This window comes from Pezoporus occidentalis, unplaced genomic scaffold, assembly GCF_034315485.1.
Source record: "Pezoporus occidentalis ecotype Australia unplaced genomic scaffold, CSIRO_AGI_Poc_V1 ctg7, whole genome shotgun sequence".
Classification (NCBI taxonomy): Eukaryota; Metazoa; Chordata; class Aves; order Psittaciformes; family Psittacidae; genus Pezoporus; species Pezoporus occidentalis.
The window spans coordinates 6,259,396-6,282,245 of NW_026916052.1; the positions used below are offsets into that span (position 1 = coordinate 6,259,396).

Here is a 22,850-nt window from a genome sequence, read left to right on the forward strand (position 1 = left end):
CCCATTTAACATTCAAGACTTGTTTTTATAAGCTTTGAGTATAAAAGCAGCCAAAACCTGAAATAGCTTCAGGCTTTTATTGTTTGCTAGTTTCTGTCTCTTTCCCTTCAACTCTTCTCTTTCACTCACCTGTTCCCACATACTGGCTGCAGGGTGAAGCAACTGTCTTCTGAATACATCTTTGAAAGATAAAGAAAAAATCGTAGCCAATAGTGAAACCACTCCTGCCACTAGACCTCCAGAGTATCTGACATCTGCCTTCAACTACATTGTGATGGCAGGAGGTGAAGAGCTACCAAACAAACAAAAAACCAGAAACAAACAAACAAGACAGCTCCAAAGAACAGAAAAGCATAAAAGAGCTTTTTGGGGTCCTCTATCCATCACAGACACATTAGAAACTCATTTCAACATGATTTTCTTACAGAAATGGAACCAGACTATCACACCATAAAGTGTTCTTCGTAGTACCAATAAGCACTCTAGGTAAAGTTTATAAAGCTCCATAGAGTGTAACAAGGAACTAGAAGTACAACCAGTAACACTAGTTATAATTACTATTTCAAACAAGCCTGGACGCATGCTGAATACATTTCAGCTTGCCAGCAAAAGCATACGTGAGGAAATTCTATTAGCTTCCCTCATTAATGTGATGAATATTGAAAAGATTTTGGTTGGCATATTTTTTTCAGCTTTGGAAGGCAGCAGCGTCACTTGCATCAACTGTCATAATTCCTCTCAAAGAAAAAGTTAACAGTGAACTGCAAATTGTAGCTGTGCACTTCAAATGAGGACACAAATATTGGGGGATCTGCAGTCTATTTAACTAAGTGGCTGCCATGACTCTACAACTCCTCAAGGATCAAATTAAAAAGGTACTATTTGGGTGAATAATTGCTGTCACCTACAGTATTTCCCCTTTAGGTCAGTAACGAAACTAAAGTGAAGCATGGAGATATTGCTGATTGCATGATGGAGGAGAAAAAGCAAACTGTTTAGGTATCTGGACACCTCTTCAGGACTCCCAGTACTGGGAGTATCAATATAGAAGCACATTCTGCAATGAAAATAACAGACTGGTGTATTTAAGCAAACTACTACTAATATTTACTAGGACTTTGTCAAATTATTTCAAGCTTGTGAATGACATAGACATTGAAGAAACTTATTAAAATTTACTTTGTTACTGGATTTCAGTAAACTGATTTTTGCTCACTTCAAGAAGCAGCCATGACCAGTAAAACTGGGAAGTACACTCAGTTTTCTGCCCTTCCATTTTTTATTCTTTTAAGAAAAGTAACCTAAAGGCAAGTCTAATTTACTGATTCATGTCCCCACTTAAATGTTTTAGTTTTCTGCCATACTTAAACAGTACTAAATTTAAAAGAAAAAAAAAAAATATTTTCTTTCTGAAGTAATCTGCTGTTAACACCACTTTCATATCTGGTTAAGAACATGAAAGATAAAAAAAGTTTAGGATTAGGAGAAGGAGACGTTTTCAAAACATCTCAATGAAATACTAAGAACAACAACAAGATTGGACTTGCCATTTTTCATAAAGGTATCTCAGATGACATTAATTCTCAAATTTAACAGATTTTGGCCTACAATAAGATGCACAGAACAATTCCTGAACTTGGGAATGACTAGATTCCCTGTTTAAAAGTCTTCCTTAATGACAAATGCCAAAATACGTATTTGCTAGATACAAACCAAAAGTAGAGCTTCATAAATTCAACCGTCAAAGCAAAACTGATTCTAAACTATGAATGGTAGGACTACAGTAAACAGTATTTATGAAAGCTATGAAATGCTAAAAGAGATTCAGACTCTTCAGGAGGACTAGAATGTAAGCTGTAAGAGATTAAATCCAATGCTACATGCGAAATAAACTGCATGAAAAAAAACTATGTGCTCTCATACGTTATACTGCAGTTCAACAGCAGCAATTCAGAAAAAAAGTCCACACCATTCCCAGCAGCACAACAAAGACATTTAAAAATTAATGAATTTTAAGGCCTCTAAAGAAACATAATGGAATACAACAAACACAGCATGCTGAAAATAAAACAGTGGTTACCATTACAGAGTAAGCAAGCAGCACAGAACACAGATGAAAGTTTAAACAAGTAAGAAATTCAGAAGATACTAAGTGTCTTTACTGCAGCTTAGAACAGCATCAAGACTTCTTGTACTGGGCACTGTACAAAGAATCTCCCACTTTACCCCAAGGAAAAAAAAAAATTCTAAAAGCTTATAGTGTAGGTATCAGTATGGGGAAGTAGAAAAATGAGGTGAAAGTAGTCAGCGCAATATATCCAGTTACAAAGAGAGACCTAAAAGAAAAAAACAGTTTAAGCAAAAGAGAAAAAAGATGAGAGGATGAAAAAGAAAGTAAACCAAGACAATTTCCCTTGTTGAAACAGAAGACGACAGTGGATGAAAAGGCAGAAAAAGGAAACCCATTTTGATATAATACAGACAACACCACCAAACCACAAACATGACTTTATGCACCTACAGAGGATAAATGTCAATGTAATCACTGCCACTAGAAATAGACCATACAAGCTTGTAAGTGCACCCCACACACTCAGAAAGTGACAAGAAGTTAGAATATCCTCCCCTCTTCCCATGATGGGCATTCGCTCTGTGTTGATATGAGCAAAGCAAAAGCAAAAAAAAAAAAAAAAAAGTAGGAAAAAATTTAACTTGAAAATTGATCTACACCAGTGTTAGAAGAAAGCAGAGCATTAGTCATAAATTGTACTGAGTAAAATGTTACTACCAGAAGTTTTGTTATGTCTTACCACTATCTGGAACACGAGTCACAACTCATTTTAAAAAGGCTATTACATTCTTTTGTTTTTTTTCAGGTTTTATGTTTGTTTTTAATCTGAAATTTAGGAAAGATGAATGGCAACACAGAAGCTTAAGTCTACACAGACATTTAATCAACAGGAGAACAGTGAAAATAAGGTTAATCCTACCCAAATGGAAATCCAAAAGAACTATCGCAGTCAGCTGTTATGAAATTACTCCTGCTCTCATGTACAAAAGCAAATAATCACATAGCTAAAAAGGCAGCATGCTACTTATCCCAGAAAACAATTACAGATCGAGAGAGAGCTGTAAAAAAAAAAAAAGAGAAAAATTGTGACAGTACAAGGAAGTTCACTACTCTAAATGAAGGAGACTGCATACACCAGATTATATACAGAAGTCCAGAAGAAATCACAAATCTGGAACACCAGAAGAACACCACTCTAGAAAGCCAGGATTGCTATACGCTTCTCCTTCCTTTGAAGGGTAAGCAGATTTACCAATCTTAACAGCACACTGCTTCTGAGAAATTAAATCACCGTCTTCTCACTCCCAGCTGCATAGCTCCTTACAATCTCTCACACCAGCTCTGCCTTAGTAAGCCAATTCAACTCACTAATCGAGCAAAAGACTATTCATAAGTTCTCTTTTTTGTTGATTAGTTTTTTCCAGCTTTCCTGAGCTGAAACAGATCCCTGAACAATTCACTGAATGCCAGAATTAGCAGAAAGGAAGTAACAAGGACACCTTCCCAAATAGGAATCTTTTTTTGCATCATCAAGCTACTAAATTAGTTCTGAACTATCTTGCATAACTTCTTTCCAAGGTTTTCAACTAATAAAAATAATAATTAAGAAATAATTAAAAGAACCACCACAAAAACAGGCCTGTACAGTTTTTTGCCAGTAAACAGGTTGGACGTAGTATCTTTTGGTGTTAACTCAGCATACACATTCCAATTCCAACACTACTAAGGACTTGGTACTTGCTCTTTCCTAACTGGACACCTCTGAATGCTTACAGTCAGAAGGCAACAAAAGGCATCTGAAGAGGAGCAAAAGATACACCAGCCAACTCAGGGTGTCTGTATATATCTGAACATGTCTACCTACAGTAAAACAAGAATTATAAGGAAAACTTGGTCCCTCTTATAACAAAGGATGGAAGACCAGTTAATGTGTTCATCTGAATCTACCTACTGCAGTCTCAGAAAACTAACATAATGTAAAACAAGATTATAAATGTAACTGCAATTTTCTCAAGTTACGCCATGCTTTTGCTGTGAACAGAAAGTAGTATGGAGATTCATGTAGAAAATATATTCTATAGGAATTTTATTCTACATTTTCTTTAAAAAAATACAAAAAATTCAAAATGGTGAAACACATCTAAGAATCTGTCAACAATTCATTTTATTTTGCTACAAATCTGTACTTTAAGAAAAGGAAGATGGATAAGCTATTCATTAGCTACATACAGAAAGGGTATGTGGTAGACTGCCAGAATGGGGCTCAACTATTTTCACACACAGATACTTAATAACCTTTATATCTTCTGGTAATAACCGATACTGACTCTTGGAAGCTATACTCGACTAAAAAAAATAAATACATGAATGCAATTAGGGTTGGTAGCAGGTTTGCTTTCTCAAGAGCAGAAAAAAAAGTTAAATTGAGAGCAAGAAATGAGCAGCTCCTGTTTCATACACCTTTGGCCCACCAAATGAGCCCTATTTTACCTTTGGGAATTTTACCTTAGGGACCACATAACCAAAAGAATTGTTCTAGCACAGAGCATACTTCTGACTTCATCGAAGAGGAGAAACAGGACCAACAAAATACTGAATATCCCTACCAGCTTGTTTCAAATGCCACGCAATGTTTTGCCGATGTGTTGCCACAGAATTAAGCATTCCTGTTGTCTTCACCCTAAACACAGTGACAAAATCCAGTGCTATTCTTTCTTAATTCTGCCCGAATGACGATCACCTCTCATGCACCTAAAAGAGCAGTTCAAAGCGCTGCAGTGAGGACATTTAGTTAAGTATCCAATAGAAGTATATATTTCTCAAGACATTTCTTTGCAATTGCTTCTATGAACAGATAGTAAGTAGATCACATTTTAGCAAGCTCCCTAAGGAGTGCTTTGTCTTTTTTAATATAGTGCTCACCATATATGGGAATCATATACATAAATGCAGTTCCTACTTATCATATAGGAAGAACATCAGCACTTGGCACTACTAAAAATAAGAGATTAAAAGGATCGTTAACTGAAATGTGTCAGTGCAAACAATTTTGAAAAACTATGTGCCTCTATCAGAAACTATGTTACATACTATTAGAGCAAGTATCCTACCTTCCAGTGGGACTTCAAGACCAGTTAAATCATTTATGGCACTGCTTCTCACATCAGCGTAACGCTGAAAGCAGCCTTCAAATACACAGATATGCTTTTTTAAATCTCAAATCACATAAGGGTTTAACCTGACATAAGGGGAAATCTGCGAAGCAACTGACAAGTTTAAATTAATTATGAATATTAGGTGTTACTTTATAGCAGGCGTAAATTCCAAGCTAACAAAGGAACAGATTTTTTCCAAAAGCCTTACCATGTAAAGTTAGAAGAAGCAAGGTCATTTTTTTTTTTATTTTAAGAAATCCACCACAACACTGTATCTAGTTCTTAAATAAAGGAATATTGAAGTGTCATCTATCTGGACTAAACAAGCCAAGCAAAGTACCCTGCAATTCCAATGTTCTCCTCAATGTCGAAATGGGTGGATAAATTTAAAGCCTGCTCTCTCAGGAGTTGCTTTATAGGCAATTTTCTCCCAGTATCAAGGTCTGCAATTTCCATTTGGCTGCCAGTTTGCGATTAAATTCATCACCTTTATTATAAAAATGTGCTGCACTCCATGGCCTGCTGCACAAGAATTGTAAGGAAGACATTTTTCACTGCTAACAGCAGCATCATTCTGAAGCAGCCATCACATCCATTCAGACATGAGCGTCTCCAATGTAATGCAAGGACCTATCACTCACATGAAAAAGCCCTAACAGTGGGTATACCTCAGAGAAAGTTCTTCACAGGTGGTACCTTTAATTCAACTTTTTCAGTAAAAGCCACCATTACCTTTTATATTATGCGTTTCTAGAAGTCAACAGTTTAAAACCAAGTACATGGACATTAAACTTGTCTACCTGCATTGCTCAAAACATTTCTGACAATAAAACCACTCCTCATAGTGACTGCAACCTCAAGTACACCTAGTACTCCTCACTAAAATATATGAAATGGTCTTGAAAGATTTGTTTTTACTAAGCACTCTACACAACGTTTTTAATATACATTTTCTCTTCATATTAATTGTCCCTTTCTTTCCCACAAACTTTATTTTCAAATTTCCACTTATTTTTCTCATCTCTCTACTTTTCCCCTAGAAGTTTTGGGGCAAGCCTAAAAAGTACTGGTGGAAGGAGTGGAGAAACAAAAATAAAAAAAAAAACACCACCCCAACCAACAAACACAAATATTTGCTGTCTCTCCATATGGAGGCAAACGCAGCAAATACAATTCAAGCAAACTACGTGTTTCATTGTCCTCCTCTGCTAAGAATCAAAAGAAAAAAAAAAAATCTATCTTCATTTTGTTGCTTCTTATAGATGCTACCTGAGCTAAGTAGGATATAAAATTAATACTTAAAACCAGAAATACACTATTGAGAGCACAGAGCAGCAGAGTGATAGCTACCAACAATAAGAACTATCCAAAATTCCCACGCAAAACTTTATGAAACATGGGAGTTAAATTCACATTGACTTGTGCTTCACTAAATAAAAGACTTTAAATTACAGTAAAAAATGAAAGGTATCACTCAATCATCAATAAAATATATTAAGCCCATAGTATTCTAGTAAAAAAAAAAAAATCCCACTAGAATGTCATTTTAGCATGTGAAATAGCAGCTGTCATCACACGAAAAGGTAACCAAATTGTATTAGAGGTAACCAATCCACATGAACAGTAAGATTTAATTACACATATTAGCTTAAGTATTACTCAGTTGTATTCATTAATGCTGCATATAAAAAGGTGTGTTTCTCTCAGTTCTTCAAAAATAATTTGTTATCAGATAAGCAAACAGTATGTCAATAGTCAACTACTCTGCAGTATTTTCTGAAATCACTTCGCTCTGCATGGCCACATAAGTGAAGAAACAATTAGAAATGGTAATAACTTTGTTCTTTCTTAAAACATAAGAAAAACCTGTTATACCATGAATCTCAGATGGGTCACATGAAATAAAATGCAAGTGCCATCTAGACTTCAATGACTAATAAAAAGGACATACTGCATGGCACTAGCAGCAGTGTAAATTAAGAGAAATAATCTAAAAAGCCATTTCATAGACAAACTTCAAAAACTGAAGTTAAACCACCAAAGGCTCTTTAGCCTATATAACTATAAAATTAAATTTAGACCAAAACTGCAAAATATTCCTTTCTATTGCAGAATAATACTAGAAACTTTCTTTTGGCAATAAAAAACGGCATCTTGTCACATTAATTAATTGGTTTCCACTGCAATGCAGCATAGAAAGCTGATTTCAACTTTAGTGAAAACAATAGCTTGGTATTTGCAAGCTGTACTTCACAGCCCAGTGCATTTAACAACTGGCACACCAAGTTCCGGGGCTATTAGATAAAATTATCAACTAGATAAGATAATGCAGCATCAGTGTTTACCTCTTGCCATTATAGAAAAGCTTGGACCTCAGCTTTTGCTAACTAAAACCACAGAATGACAGAACAGTCTTGGTTGGAAGGGACCTTCAAAGGTCATCTACTCCAACACCCCCTGCAATAAGCAGGGACATTTTCAACTAGGTCAGGTTGCCCAGAACCACACCCAGCCTGGCCTTGAATGTCTCCAGGAATGCTCATCTACCACCTCCCTAGGCAACCTTTTCAGGTATTTTACCACCCTCATAGTAAGGAACTTTTCCTCACATCCAGCCTCGATCTCCCCTCTTTCAGTTTAAAACCATTCCTCCCCGCCCTTTCACTACAGGCCCTGCTAAAAAGTCTCTCCCCATCTTTCTTATAGGCTAGTTTTAAGAACTGAAAGGCCACAATAAGGTATCCCAGGAGCTGCCTTCTTGTCCAGGCTGAAAATGCCCAACTGTCAGCCTTTCCTCATAGGAGGAGTGCTCCATGAGGAAAGCATGAGAGAAGGATTACAGTCTTGTCAAAATCTGGAGAAGTAACTAAAATGTGGTTTACTCTAAAGTGCTCTGCATGACACCAACAGATATCAGAAGACAGGCAACAACTAGCATAAAATATTCCTTATAGGACCTGCCATGATGATATCCACCATGTTTCTACATGTGACTTTCAATATTGTATTTTAAGATAACCAGACTTTTTAACGAAATATTAATTTCAAATTAAAAACATTTTTTACATTACATAATTAAACCCAAAAAGTTTTATTTTTAATGAAAATACTTAAAAGTAAACAATAAATCTGGTATTTCTAGACTACAGTAGAATATTCTTCATTCATAAAGAGAACATTTCAGTTAATCAAAGTACATTAAAATCTGTCAGATAAGTGAAACCTGAAACAGTAGCCTCTTCCCCCTCGCCTTCAGCTTATATATACTTTTATTATATTAAAAGCATACATTTAATTACATCAGAAAAAACATTACTTCTAATCATTAAATGGTGTCCATAGAGTCAACATTCATAAATAGGCAACATTTACCTACTACTGTAAGACAGAGATATTAACTAGTATCATTACTACAAGCGAAAGAAAAGGGGGGCAGAGGGGGAAGTGGGGGGGGGGAGAAAGAGTGCATCTACATTTATTTACACACATGGCAGAAACAGAGAGAGTATATTACAACAAAACTAGTATTTACCAGGCTGGTAGCTAAGATCTCTGCTATCCACAGAGCTAACATGTTGGAGATATTAATACAAGTTTTCACAAAGTAGCTACAGAATCATCCATTTTCTCTTTAGCTGGCAAATTCCAAGTTTAAGAGCAGTCTTAAACAAGTTTTAATTTACATAATGGTGAAAGCAATTAATTTTCATTATGTCCATGAAGTTTGTTTCAAAATTTTACTGTGGCTTACAGACAAGGACAACTGCTAGCATGAAAATGCCCCTTAATTGGGTCTTCAATGTCTTCCACTTACAAACTAAACAAAAAGTTCCCGAAAGTGGTGAAATGAAGGCTCAGTGTAACCTATTTAAGTCTCCCCAAGAACAGACTTCCTTTTTCTTTGTTATCTTCAGCAACTCTTCATATGCCATGGGTCTGCAAATCACAGATGGAAAATTACCATTCTGGTAACTCATATTGTTTTTCACTTAACTCCATTTACCTTACAAACAAAAAAGACATAGTCTACTTCAGAGAAGAGCATTGTCTCAGAGGTCTCACATCAAACACTATTTTGTTTTCATGCAATATCAAAATATAAACCCTTAAGAGTTACCTTTAGGAAGAAAATCTCTTTGACGCTACTTTTTGTGCAAGTGAATGCACAGTTTCACTACTGGTGCTGGAAAATGTAATACGCCTGGTTTGTAATTCTTTGATATGTCAAAAAAGGCTACTACAAGGAATGGCTGGGGCAGCTCAGTGTGACAAGCATGAGGAAAAAACTATAGATTTTAAGTTCAAAAAAGACAGTACATGCAGAGGAAATTTTCATTAGATTGTACAAACATGAACTTCAATGCAAAGTATCTCCACCTCTCTTAGCCTAAGAAAATGTTATGCCAAAATGTTTCTAACCAGATGACAAGCTACTTTGGGCCTCACACTACAACAGCTTTACTCAGAACTACATAAAAAAAAAACACCATTATTTCTGACCATATTAAATCCTGCCCATAGAGATAACATTCATAACTAGGTATGGGTATCATCTTCCTACTACTGTAGGACAGAGGTATTAACTAGTAGCACTACCGCAAAAGAAAATAAGGGAGTAGAGAAATTACACCTGTGTATCTCAGCACTATTCATCTCTCCTAAATCAAGCATGGTGTGCAATCTCTTGAAGTTTGAAGGCTAACAATTATGATATTGTTTTTGTGAATTGGAAACATTTTCAGAGAAGAAATACATTTCAGTTAAATAAAATGTATTCCAATTCTTCTGCTCCTTTCAGGTAATTTACCAGTTTCAAGATCAATATATATAATACAATTTTTATAGTTAGTTACACACTGTGTTCTTAAAGTGTACATTGTCTTTCGTGTTTATTCAATATGGATAGGTGCATAGTATTTACACAGATACTTGTGGCATTGTTTGATTAATCAGCTTAATTACCCTGGAAATTATCCAGGTTTCATTACTAGCAATATTCATTCCTTTACCTTCCAAGCAAAAAAAAGTTTGTAGCTTCATAAGCTGCATTTTAATTATATATATTACATACTACAAGAAACTACTAATCCTCAGACTAGGAAAAAAAGATCCTTAAGCCTAAGTGCTTTACTAGCATCTTGCCTTTGTATCTGAAATTCAACACTAAGAGCGCACAACAAAAGTCTGAGGAAAGAGATCACAGTACCCTTCTAATTATTCAAGAACACATTTTAGTTATTAACAATCATGCAAAACTTTCAGCCACTAAGCTACTTAATCCAGAAGAGAAAAAAATGCACTAAAAATGTAGTTTGATCTGTGTAGCAATTTATACTATAACATACCATTACACTATACTAGTTAAGACTACTTTCTGCTCAGGCCTGAAAAAGCCTGTACATATACTCTAGCCTGCACATGTAAGTTTACCTCCCTATGGTAAGTAGTCAGAAAAAAAAAACAAACAGCCCCCACAAAGTAAAGAACTTGGAATGTTAATGCCTTAAACTGTTCCAAGTGTTCAACAACTTGATGTAACAATGAGTGGTCAAGAACAATTCTAGCACAAAACATACGAAGTAGAATTAAAAAGACCCGTGCACACAGCAAAAACCACTTACGCTACTACACTGATAAAAAAAACCCAAAGGCAGTACTATTTCTGGTTTAGCCACCTCAAATTTACAACTATCCTCTTTATCCTGAAAAAGTAACCAGTAACTGAACTAACTGAAAACTGTGACCTCTAAGAAAGGTAGCACAAAACCTGAAGCAAAATTAAGTTCAGAATAAACTAAATCTGCCTCAAAGTTAGGTTATCCAAATTTTTATTGCCTTAAAAAAGACTGCAAATATCAAGGGGAGTTCTGGAGTCTGTCTTCAAAATGTAACTCACATTACTAGTCCTAAAAATTCATACAGCTTTTTTAATAAAGTACAAATCAGTTGTCCATCTGTCATTTTAAGCTGAATTTAGTAACCTTCTTGAACTCTAGAAACTGTTTCTTTTCTACTTCGACAAGTAAAGGAATGCAGTCCCTCCTCCCTTAATTATCCAGCATACACCTAAATACCAACTGCCACCCCTCAACACTCCAGCATTAGCTGTAGTGGCCATCTACCGCAGCATCCATTTCACTCCAATTCATCATCATCAGCTTTCTTGCTGACACTCTTCAGAGCAGCCTAGTTGATGAATTGCTCTGTTATTCATCCTATGTTAATCCGAGGCTGCTGCAGGAATACCTTTCTGAGGACACTTAACAGTATTAAAACTCGGCACTACCAAGTGCCCTCAGTGTGCATTAAACCTCCCATTTGGAACCAACAAGATTCCTCATGAATAGTTATGAATGAAATACAGTTACTAAATCAATAGGCAGTAGGTTTATGTACCCCATTACCTACAGACAGAGCTTCCGCACAACTCCTTGCTTCCCTGGAAGCTACATGTGAATTATTAGAAATTGGAAGTACTTTTGATCCATACAGAATTTAACCTCAATTAACCCTACATTAAGTGAAGTTTTTACCTTCCTGCTCCTCAAAATATCAGTAGATTTCCTAAATGTCACAGGTCTCTAAATAAAAGTTCTTTAAAGTCCATAAGCTTAATAAGCTTTTCTCAAGAAGGCCACTTTTTTTTTCCAAGTTGGGTTTCATCTTTAGATAATGTTTTCTCCAGATTTTTTCCCCAATAGATTGTTCGTCCTGTCACTAAAAGAAAATTTAACTATAGAGAATGAACACAAGAACACTGCAAGAAATTTCAAAATATGAGACCCAAATCTCTGTAAACATGTTATTTTAACACCTAAATATACTTCCTTTCTAGCAACTGTGCTTGCTAAGCTCATACCTGAGAGATACTCAGGTCTCATTCCTCCTCTCAAGATGTTTTAACATGCATATAATCAGTGTTCCTGACAGAATCTTGGTTAGAATTTATTTTTGACCCCTACCATTTTATCTAGGCCCAGATTTTGTTCAAGTTGAGCACAAAGTTGACAGAACTATGTGAAAACTGGGAACAAAAGAATCCATATAGAGTCTTGCTTCAGGTTGATTCAGAGCCAGTGTAAGATTTCCATAAAAGCCTTGAGTGATTTAAAGAAGTCGTAATTCCCTTATAAGCTGACTGCATATGAGCCTATCTGACTATATTTATCTTTATAGATGTTACAATACTTACTTAAGCAATTAAAAACTAAAGAATGATAAACAACTTTGTATCTACCATCATCTAACACACACCGTCTTCTCACTGCGCAGGCAACCTTTACAGCAAAAACATACTTTAAACAAGACAGCTGGGCCTATTACAGCATTTTAATCTTCAACTTTAACATACAAACCAACTGTAAGAGAACACACTTGTCAACAGATTATACATGTAGTATTTAACCAGTAAGTTTGATTGAAAGTTTGGTGGGGGCGGGAAAGAGGGGATGACAACACTTTGAGAAGACTTTGAAAAAAACATTTCTGGTAATTTCCGATTTAGGGATGCAGCTCGTACCCCTTCAAAACGAGATAAACTGAAGCTAACTAAAAGGAGCATGCACATATTAGCAGCAGTGCTCAAAAGCAAGCAGCACCAGGTCAGAGAATTTTCCCTTGTGTTCTGCTCCTCCCCATTCCTGCAATGAAACTAAAGATATTCCACAGCAAAGAGGGCCAGCTTGGTTTGCTCTTCATGTAAAAATATTGAAAATTATGCATTAACTTTTGATATAATCATTTGCAGGTTATTAGATTAAGCTGCATTAAAGACAACATTAACTGACTTGCTACTGCTTTGAAGTCTGATAAATACATGGAAGCATTATGCAACATCAGCTGAATATTTAAGTTACCATTTAAATATATGAACCAGAAAATTGTGTTTTTATTAATACTTGTGCTAGACAGATCTGTTGCTTACTTTTTAAGATTTTAGGTGTATTTCATCTCCTAGACACTAATGAAGAAAACATACTGCATTAGGACAGGACATTTCAACCATGTAACAGTTACAGAGATTTCTAAAATAGTTCTTTAATCTGAATTAGACAGAACAAGAAGGTTCATTATTTCAACAGCTGAAGGATTTAAAGAATTCAGCAATGTCTGGCTTCCATCTAGTGTCAGCTAGTCTGAAAATAGTCACATCCTTAAAATTCTGAATGGACCAGATGCACAATCAGTTGACAGCAATTGGGAGTTTCAGATTTTAAAGTAAATTGTTTAAGCAAATGTAACTCTCTCCCCAAGGCTCTGCTCTACATTCTCAGGATCGAGCCACTTCAGCCACTGCACCACACAACTACTCTGAGATCACATACCCGAGCGCAATCACAGCCCTGATCTGCCTGAAAAGTAAGCCAGCACCACACAAACTCAAAAAAACCCTGACCAGCCTAGAATATCAGCTGACCTTTTAAGCCAGTAACTGATCCACCGGATAAGGGTATAAAATGCTCTATTATCCTCCCCTGCCTCTGCTCCAACATCAGCAGCAGTTCTGATGATTCTGACCCCTCAGAACTACACTGACATAACTTCTCAGCGAGGTATCAAGATTTTAATTGTCATGCTGGGACTTTTTTCCCTTTCAAATCAAGTCTTAAGAGAACTGCAAACATTTATAAGGTTATATACCATTAAAAGTGTCACCTACCCCAACTACCAATATTCTCAGCTGTCAGTCAGTTATCACACAAATTCCTTCATGATTTATAAAATACGAATATGCTGAGGACCTTCCCACCCAAGCACATCCTGGAGCATTGCAATGAAGTTACCAAATATTGAAACACTGCCCTAGTACAGCCTGTGCTGAAAGCACAGAAAATCTTCTCTAATCCACGACAGCATAAAGTACAAGTATTCAGGTGCAGCTGCAAAACAGTCAAAAATATAAATTCAAAAAAATCAACTTCCAGCGTGCTACTAAATCAACTACACACCACCAAGAACACTAAAAGGAAGCCCATTAATAGCTACCTATTTCCATTTCCCTTCACAAAAAAGGTTGGTTTGTTTGGGTTTTTTTACAACAAACTAAGAAGCAAAATTTTCCCTTTTGACACCAGATATTAAAAAAAAAAATCAAAAAAAATCAAAAATCAATGCCCAAATGAAAAGTAATTGAAAATGCCTTTTCAAATTATACTCTGTATTTTAAGCCATGATAATAAAATATAATAATTTTTTAAAAAAAAGTTAGCGTTAACCACATACATTCCAAGCAATAACACCTACTAAAATAACCTCAGAATATTAAAAAAAGCTGCAACTTCTAAGTTTGGGACTCAGACAGTAGAGGTTAAGAGACCCAACTGCCCAAATAGAAGCACTTTAACTTGCACTATCCTGTCTTTCTCAGACACTCAACTAGCCTGCAACAGACACCTTTCTAATGGGAACTGTAACAATACTGTGGAGGGGCAGTGCTACTAATGAAGCTGGGTATTATTTCTTTTTAAAGCTGTCAAGGCTGCTTTGCTCATTCAAGCATAAATTGTCTCCAAAATCTACACTCTACTATTGAAAAGCTAACTCCACTTCTATTAAACGTTTCCAAGAAAAACAACCAGAAGAAACCCAAACCCAGAAATTACTTTTAACTGCACTGCACAAGTAGCACGGCATATTTTCAAGCCAAAAGTAGAAATGTAATGTTGCTTAACTATCAGCAACCCAATCCTTTTTCTCGCCAGAGCAAAAGGATCTAATCGGGATTATAAACATGACACCCATCATGTTTCAGGATTCAAACAGAAGCTCTAATGCCCTCCGCAGACCTTGATCCTCCTGCTACATAGCACAGACTTATCTTACGTGGTACTTTTACTGACCTAACCAGTTAAACATGAGATTAAATACAGTGGCAGTTTTACTGTTCCTACTAGTTTTCTTAGCAATGGGTTCTTAAATTTCAATAAAATGTCAAAAATCAACAGAATATTTTCATAGTACACATTTTCATTAAAATCAATACAAAAAAATTCACACAGCCTGCATGAGAAGTTGTAAGTTATGTTTCAATAAAAACAAGAGTCAGTGAGCGAGAGCATTTCATTACTTCACAGCTTCCCTGGCAAGGAGTTTCCCCTGTTTCCCATCCACACACCCCCCCCCCCAGCCCTCTGACATCCCGTATAAGCAGTGGAAGATAAACCATGGATCTCCATGGCAGACTCCTGTTGTACTTCAATCAGCCTGAGCTATCAGGATGGTCTGGTAATTAACGTTAACATAGGTCTATCCTGTCAGCCAGAAAACATATACCATATCAGCATCTAATAATACATCTAATTAATAGGATATCTACATCAGTATGCATTCTCCAAAAAAGGAGAGCATTTTAAGGTTACAGACTAATTAAAGACAATCCAAATCTACCTGCTTTTCTACCAAGGTCTAAACAACTCATATAATTGTAAGTATCCTGCTCTGGATTTGGCATTGCTTAGTGTACTCAGAAGAAGAGTTTTAATTTAAGTACTGAAATAGACTACCTGATCAAAAATGTTACTGAACTACAAAAGTAACCATTCATTTCATGTCCAGCCTTCTCCTCACACACACACACAAAGCACAGCGCTCACTCAACACCTGGCTTTTTCTAACTTGGCCTTTTCTCCTTTGATGTGTGTAAACTTAATTTTCATAATTAAGACATTCTAAGCGCTCACTTAAAATATTTTCTCAGTTGTCAGAGGCTGGATGGATTTTTTTTGTAATATTAACCTACATACCTTTAGCTGTTCCTTCGTGTGTTAGGAAAGCACCATGAGCCACTCCCTAATCTAATCACCACCTGGTCAGTAGTTTCTAACCATAGCAAGATATTTTTATATGACACTAGTTACACTGGAAACTACTCCAAAGCATTTCAGGTGAGGAAAATGCAACTCAATTCCAGCCTTACAGAAGAACAAGTAACGCTTAAGAAAAATGGTAAAAAATTCAAAAAAAAAAAAAATTAATGTTAGACATCTTAATACTCAATTATTGGCAAACAACAGTGAAGAAACTGCTTTCAAAACATGAGCTTAAAATAACAGTTTTGCTAACTTAAAACTTTTCTTAGCCAAAACAACACCCATCTTTTAAAGTTACATGCCAGGTGACTGCAATCCCATAAATATGCAGATACAGTTCCAAAAATAATTTCTTTTTAAAAGATCTGAAATGCTTGGGGGTGGGGGGGGAGGTTTTAAATATTATTCCCCAAGATTAAAAAAAAAAAACAAACCTTTTCTTAAGTGCAATGGAACTTTTGTTTTGATGTTTTTAAGAGGCTCCCAACGAATTACAAATAAAACCCACCCACAACCTCAGAACAAGTCTTAGGAAGTTTTCAAACACTTAAGTTCTAGAAGCTTTACACCCTCATTTTTACGAGACAGCTATAAATCAAAAAAATGCCTCAGACATTAAGATGTAGAGAGGATTAAAGAATCATATTCAAAGCACACAAAACATACTCAATGCTCTTGTCACACACTGTTTTGTGCAATTTTAACATTACAACTCAAAGTTTAAAATTAATTTAAGACTCTGGGCAAGCACCTATCATAAGGCCTTCATCCTGAACAATACTCATCTCTTAACTCTGCATTAAGAGGCACAGTTGGCAATGAAATAATGGGCTTTTACTGCAATATCTGATACAACTGAAAACCAAACATGCTAATGTGGCCAATGCCCCTTCACAAAATCTGACAAGTCAGCAAAACACTAGCTAAGCATCAGCTACATTTACATAATCACAAACAATAAGATAATGTACAAAACTAACTAGGTGAGTTCTTCCTGAGAAGTTATTTACATGACTAGAACACAGCTCTTCAGTCCTAACTTATGCAGACATTTTGGTTTAGACAGTAAGACTGACAAGGAAACTGCAGTTTTGGTCACTGGGTTCTGCAAGTTCACACACACTTTTCTCAGGGAGCACAGCAGAGAGCAGAACACCCAAGAAAAAATATCCTACTTAATCCCTACCTAGATGTTTTTACAGCTAGCTTTGTTGTAACTGCTAGTCACAAAGAGTCAGTCTATTTGTCACAAAATCAGATCTATCTCCAACAGCTATATGCAGGGCTTAATTCACGTTAAAGGTAGACTCGCTTTAAGTCACCTTCAACACAAGTTTGACAGGAGGAAGAAATCGTAGAGGTAGTTTACAGAGGAAAAATTAGTTCCTACAAAAGCCTGCATCAAAACCTTATCTAAGAGAAGTTCAGACTACAGATCTGATGTGTGTACATTCCAATAATATACATGATTCTAACCACTTACAGGTTCAAGAAAACAAAATGCAAATATAAAAGTTGCACTACCCAGATCTCAGTTAATGGTTCAGGCTTATTTGTTCACAATCTGCAGAAAGAATAAAGCCAAAGTACTTTATTTATTTCAGTAGGTCATAGTGCAATTGCAGAGTTTGAAACACCCAATTTATTTTAAAAAATAGTGCAAGAAAAAAGGTGCAACTTTATTCACATCCCACAAAAAGGATCATTAAAAGATACAGAATCATAGAATCATATAAGTTGTTCAAAAAAGCAATCTGGGTTAGAACCACAAAAGTTAGTAACTTGAGAAGCTGAAGCATAAAAAAGATCAGGTCACATTCGATGGTGCAAACAATTACAGGAAATACAGCCTATTCCACATTCAGGAAGAGCCCTCTCTTCCCACAGGTTTGCACTAGTCTGATAAAAACAATCCAGCTTCCTAGTTATTATGATGTGCACTTTAAACATCCTTGTTAATCCACAAAAGCCTTATTTACACATAAGAATTTGAAAGCACACATATGCAAAAAATATTTATAACCTAAATAAAACTATGACTTTCATATTTTATTATAAAGTAGGGTTGGTTTTTTTTTTAAAAAAAAAAAGTTTCTTCCATATACCTCTCACATTTAAGCTGATCTTCAAAACTAAACGCCATAAGGTAAAAGCACTAAAATTTTCAATGACCAAACGCTAAGATACAGTTCAGAAAGGAAAATGTGTTTGGGTAGCACAGACAGAACAGAAACAGAATAAAGAAGTAGATATATGTTTTGAAACCTAACCAGATTAGATGTACTGTTCATCTAGACCAACAGGTCCATTTCTGGCTATTGGTGCCTACAATTACAAGAAGTAATCACAACACAAGCCCACATCAGTTTTATTTAAATACTGGCATGTAAAAATAAAAAAGGCCTAGCATTCCAGCAGGAAAAGCAATCCCACATTTTATTTGAATTCTCAGGGTTGTGACTTTATTTCTTCAGTTCAATCAGCAGAAAATGAAAGACAACGGCTGATTGTAATTAGTCTTCTCAAGCATAAATAAAATCTTCAGGAAGATGGTTATACAGTGACTGAAAAAACCCCAAACACATACCTAAAGCACAAAATAAACTAGAAACAGCACACCAAATTCTAAGGGGAGAGGGAGGCAGCAAAGACTACATAGGAACACTATTTTTAGATTATATACATCTATATATATATATAGACACATGCCCCTAATATTTGGTATTCTCAAAGGTGCCATAAAACAACTGATGAAACTATTAAATACTGTACTTTAAAGCATTCCAGATCTTGCAGACCTCTCTAGCAAGCCTACAGGTTGCTATTGCTGAACCCCTCAGAGGATTCCAGCATAGCATATAGTTCAAGGTATTTAACACGATGCCCCTTTAATAACCAGGATAGGTGTTTTACAGAACAGTTGCTCCGATTTCTCAAGTGTTCACTGCTATTGACTATTCCACCTAGCAATACTGCTTGTAAGCATACAGTATATGTAAGTCCATGCAAATACAAATACTTGCACAAATCCACAAGTATTTTGTCATGCTTTGGTATCTTCTATTAAATCTGTTAATTTCACTATTTAAGTCAGTAATGGTGTTCAGAGGCCCGCCTCATGCCTCAGAAAAAAAAATAACTGGCGCCCCTTAGTGTTCAAATTCTGAAGTCTTGAAGCAATTTACTAGATTTGCATGAAACATTTTTTTCAACATTCCAAAAAGTTTTCTGCCTCCACAATACTTCCACCCAATTGCCAACGTAAACAGGAAAAGCAGAAAAGCTTAAAGGGATAGCAGACTTCTTCCTGAGACTATTAGCAACACAGAATGTATTTTATCTTTCTTTTAAAGTGCGCAAAGTAATAGCTCCAACACAATCCTTAAACTTTTTCAGCAAGTCTCAACAGCTTCCATTTTGGAACTTCAAAACTTCACAAAACGTACTTCCAGAGCTTTCAGTATTTAAAAATATATCAAATGCTGTGGGGATTTCAGACATTCTTTTTTCGGTGTCCTTTTCATATGGGGAAACATTTTTTCTTTCTTTTGTTCTCCAACACACACACACAAAAAAAAGTTTCAGGCCTCCTCTGGCCAAATACAGTAAGTTTAAGAGATTCAGGAATTTAAAAATCCAACACTAAGCCTCTGGAAAGCTCATAACATGCTAAAAAGAGTCTTCTCAGTCAAGTTTCTTCTTGATATTTATTGTAAATCTAACTATCCTGAAGAGGGTGTTTGCTGTGGTGACCAAGAACATTAGTGTTACTTTTCACATCCGTATTTGCTCCAATATGATTTCAAATTTCACCACAAGTCTTGATTACAAAAATAGAATCTCCCATTATGTCTCTTCCCACAGTCCATCTTTCAGTATTCTTCACCGGGCTTTTTTTACTCCTCTATCATTTATTTCTGAAGGCAGCATTTTCTCGATACGCTGTTTTCTGTTGTACTACAGTCACTATCTCACTTTTACAGTGTTGGGAGAGGGTGGGGAGTTGTTCTACCAAATAAAACCAGCTCTTTCATCCTCCGAGGTCAACAACTTCCCAAACTTCTTTTAGCAAGTAAGAATATGTCCAAACAAGAATCCTAACGTGAAATCTCAGAATTCAGTATTTCATGCTAAGACTCCAAACAAGTTGAAGCTGTGTAAATAATTTACAGCTTTACCATATTCTACAAAGCTACCAATACGATTAAACAAACAAGTGTCTCTAACTCTCCTAAAGGTGGTAAGAAATGAAATGCTTTTAAAAGCAAACCTGTGAACCCAAGCATAAAGCAGATTTTAAATTACTGAGAACAAGTGTATCGCTTGATTTTTAACGCAGATTTTTAACTCCAGTACTGTAGTGATAAGACATATGGGACAAAATTCCCAGCATGTACTTTTTTTGTTCCTTTCTAAACTGCAATTATTTACTGGTAAAACTACAACTTAATGGGAGCTCTTTAGGTAAAAAAAAGGGTTGGGGGTGGTGTCAGCCCACCGGAACGGCCCCTCGCCGGGAGCAGGGCTGGGGGCGGCAGCGGACGTTTGTCAGGAACAGACGAGGCAATTTCGTAATTTTTCTGGGTGGTTGTTTTTTGTTGTTTTTTTTTTTCCCTTCACTAAAGTCACACGTAGGAGTCTTTCAAGTTAGTTTCTTTAAAAGGTAAGGATAGCTGAAAGACGGATTTGTTCGCTTCCCTTGCAATATAGGGAAATTATAATTAGTTTGTAGCCACTTTGGGGTGGGGTAAAGCTGGAGTTGAAGAAAGAGCTCAGCCCCCTCCGTCTTAGTCATTCAAGTTCAAGCAGCTTCCAGAACAGCCAAATCTCGAAACCAAACACTCTCCTCCCCCCCCCCCCCCGTTTTCCCCCCGCCCGGGGCCCTCCGACCGGGCCGCGGGCCGCTCCCCGAGGGGCGCCGCGCAGGACCCCACTACCCGCCAACCAGCCTTTCCCCTCCTCCCTGTCTTCCCCCAGAGCGCATTCCTGAGCTCCTCTCCTCGCTCCCTCCCTCCCCTCGGTAGTTACCCTTCCCCCGGTTTTAGGAAAGGGTGCGGAGAAGGGAAGGAAAGAAAAGAAAAAACAAGAGGGAGCACCCGCCCCACACCCCGGGATCGCGGGGAGCCGTACGGCCAGGGCTGCCTCTTCCCCTCCAACCCGTTCAGCGAGTCCCCCGGCACCACACGGCAGCGGCCAGGGCGGGGAGAACCCACACTTCCCCTTTGTTTTAAGCTCCCCATCCCGGGGGGCGGGGGGGGGGGAGCAGGGTGCGGGGCAAGAGCGTGAGGAGAGCAGCGGGGAGAGCGAAACAGGCCCCAGGCTGCCCCCAGCCAACTGGCTGGGGCCGGGTGCCGAGCGGGATCCCGGGAGCGGCGCGGAGGCCCGGGGCGGGGGGGAGGCAGGGCCGGGCGGCGGAGCGGGGGAGGGGACGGCCAGGCGAGCGCTTTTACCTTCGTCCAGCAGCCTCTCGAGGTGGTTGAAGATCCCGCAGAAGTTGGGGAGGCTGCTCATCAGCTTCTTGTCGTTCATCAGCTGCATCAGGTAATCGGGGCTCGGCTTCGGCTTCTCCTTGGTTTCCATTTCCCCAACCATATTCCAAGCCCGCGCAGAGACGGCGAGCGCCCGCAGCAGCTCCGCCGAGCAACGCGACCGCGGCACGGGGCGCCCGGCTGGATCCGGGCGGGCGGGGAGGCGGTGGGGGAGGGGAGGGGGCGGGGAGGGGAGCTTCCCCGAGGAAGGAGGAGGAGGAGGAGGATTCAAATCCGGAGACAAACGCAGCCCCGACGCCGAGTCCGAGGGAACGAAAAAAAAGAGGAAACTCGATAGAAACCCCCGTGCGGGCTGCGCCCTCCTCGCTGGGCACAAGGACCCGCCGCCGCCGCTTCCCTGCTCCGTGCGCCCTCGGCCGGCGCAGTCCTCGGTGTGTCCCCCCTCCTCTTCCTCCCGCGCACACACACGCCGAGCCCGGCTTCTCCTCTCCGCGCTGCCCCCTGTCTCCGCGGCGGGGGAGGGAAGCGACGAGTGGGGCGGGCGGGCGCTGCTGCCGCTTCCAAGGAGCAGCCGCCGGTGTCTCTCCGCTGTTGCCGCCGCCGCCGCTGTTGTTGCCGCCGCGCTGCGCCTGGCGTGTCCTCCGCTCCGCCTCGCGCCCGCCCGCCCTCCCGCCGCCGCCTGTGGCTGGTGAGAATCAGCCCCGCCGCCGCCTCCTCACTTCTCCTCAGTTCGCTCCGGAGTTCGCTTCAGTTCAGGCTGCGCTGCCAGCAGCAGCAGCGGCGGCGGCGGCGGCAGGAGGGGCGGGGACGTGCCGGGGGCGGTCCCGAGGCGGGGCAAACGTTACTCGGTGGCGGCGGCGGCAGCGCCGCTTGGCGGAGCTAACGGTCACTCCCTCTCCGCTGCGGGGGCGTGAACGCGGCACGGGAGCACACCGCGGGGCCCAAGGGGCCTTTATCTCTTCTCAACCCCCTACTCCCCGCCGACCACTCCCCGTTCTGAGCGTGTGCGCGCGGACAGGCGGCGCAGGCGCGCAGCGTCGCGTGCGGCTCCCGCGCGCCTCCCCCCCCCCCCCCGCCACCGCGCGGACGCACGGCGCGCGCACGGAACTCTTCTAAACAAAGTCGCGCTGTTCGCCTCCTCCACGCCGGGGAGGGGGAGGCGGGCGGTGCCGGGTCACGTGACCTTCCCCCACAGGGGCGGGGGCAGGCTCGCCGAGGCGGGAGGACGCGCGCGCGTGTGCGCTTGCTGTTTACAACGCGGCCGCGGTCTCGCGCGGCGGACGGCGTTTGGCGGCGACGCGCATGCGTGTGCGGGCGGGGCGGTGCC

The 22,850-nt window shown here is 39.2% G+C and overlaps 1 protein-coding gene across 12 annotated transcripts in view; it reads right to left on the reverse strand.

Moving 5' to 3' along the window:
* QKI (QKI, KH domain containing RNA binding) overlaps window positions 1-22,236 on the reverse strand; it is a 162,822-nt gene extending 140,586 nt beyond the window's left edge. For all 12 annotated transcript variants that reach the window (XR_009969047.1, XM_062641699.1, XM_062641696.1 and 9 more), the window contains exon 1: window positions 21,485-22,236. Coding sequence is in view for 11 of the 12 variants with exons in the window: in XM_062641699.1 (XP_062497683.1) it covers window positions 21,485-21,626 (142 nt within the window). In the remaining variant the exon portion in view is untranslated. The remainder of the gene's footprint in view (window positions 1-21,484) is intronic.
* Between the last annotated feature and the right edge of the window lie 614 nt (window positions 22,237-22,850).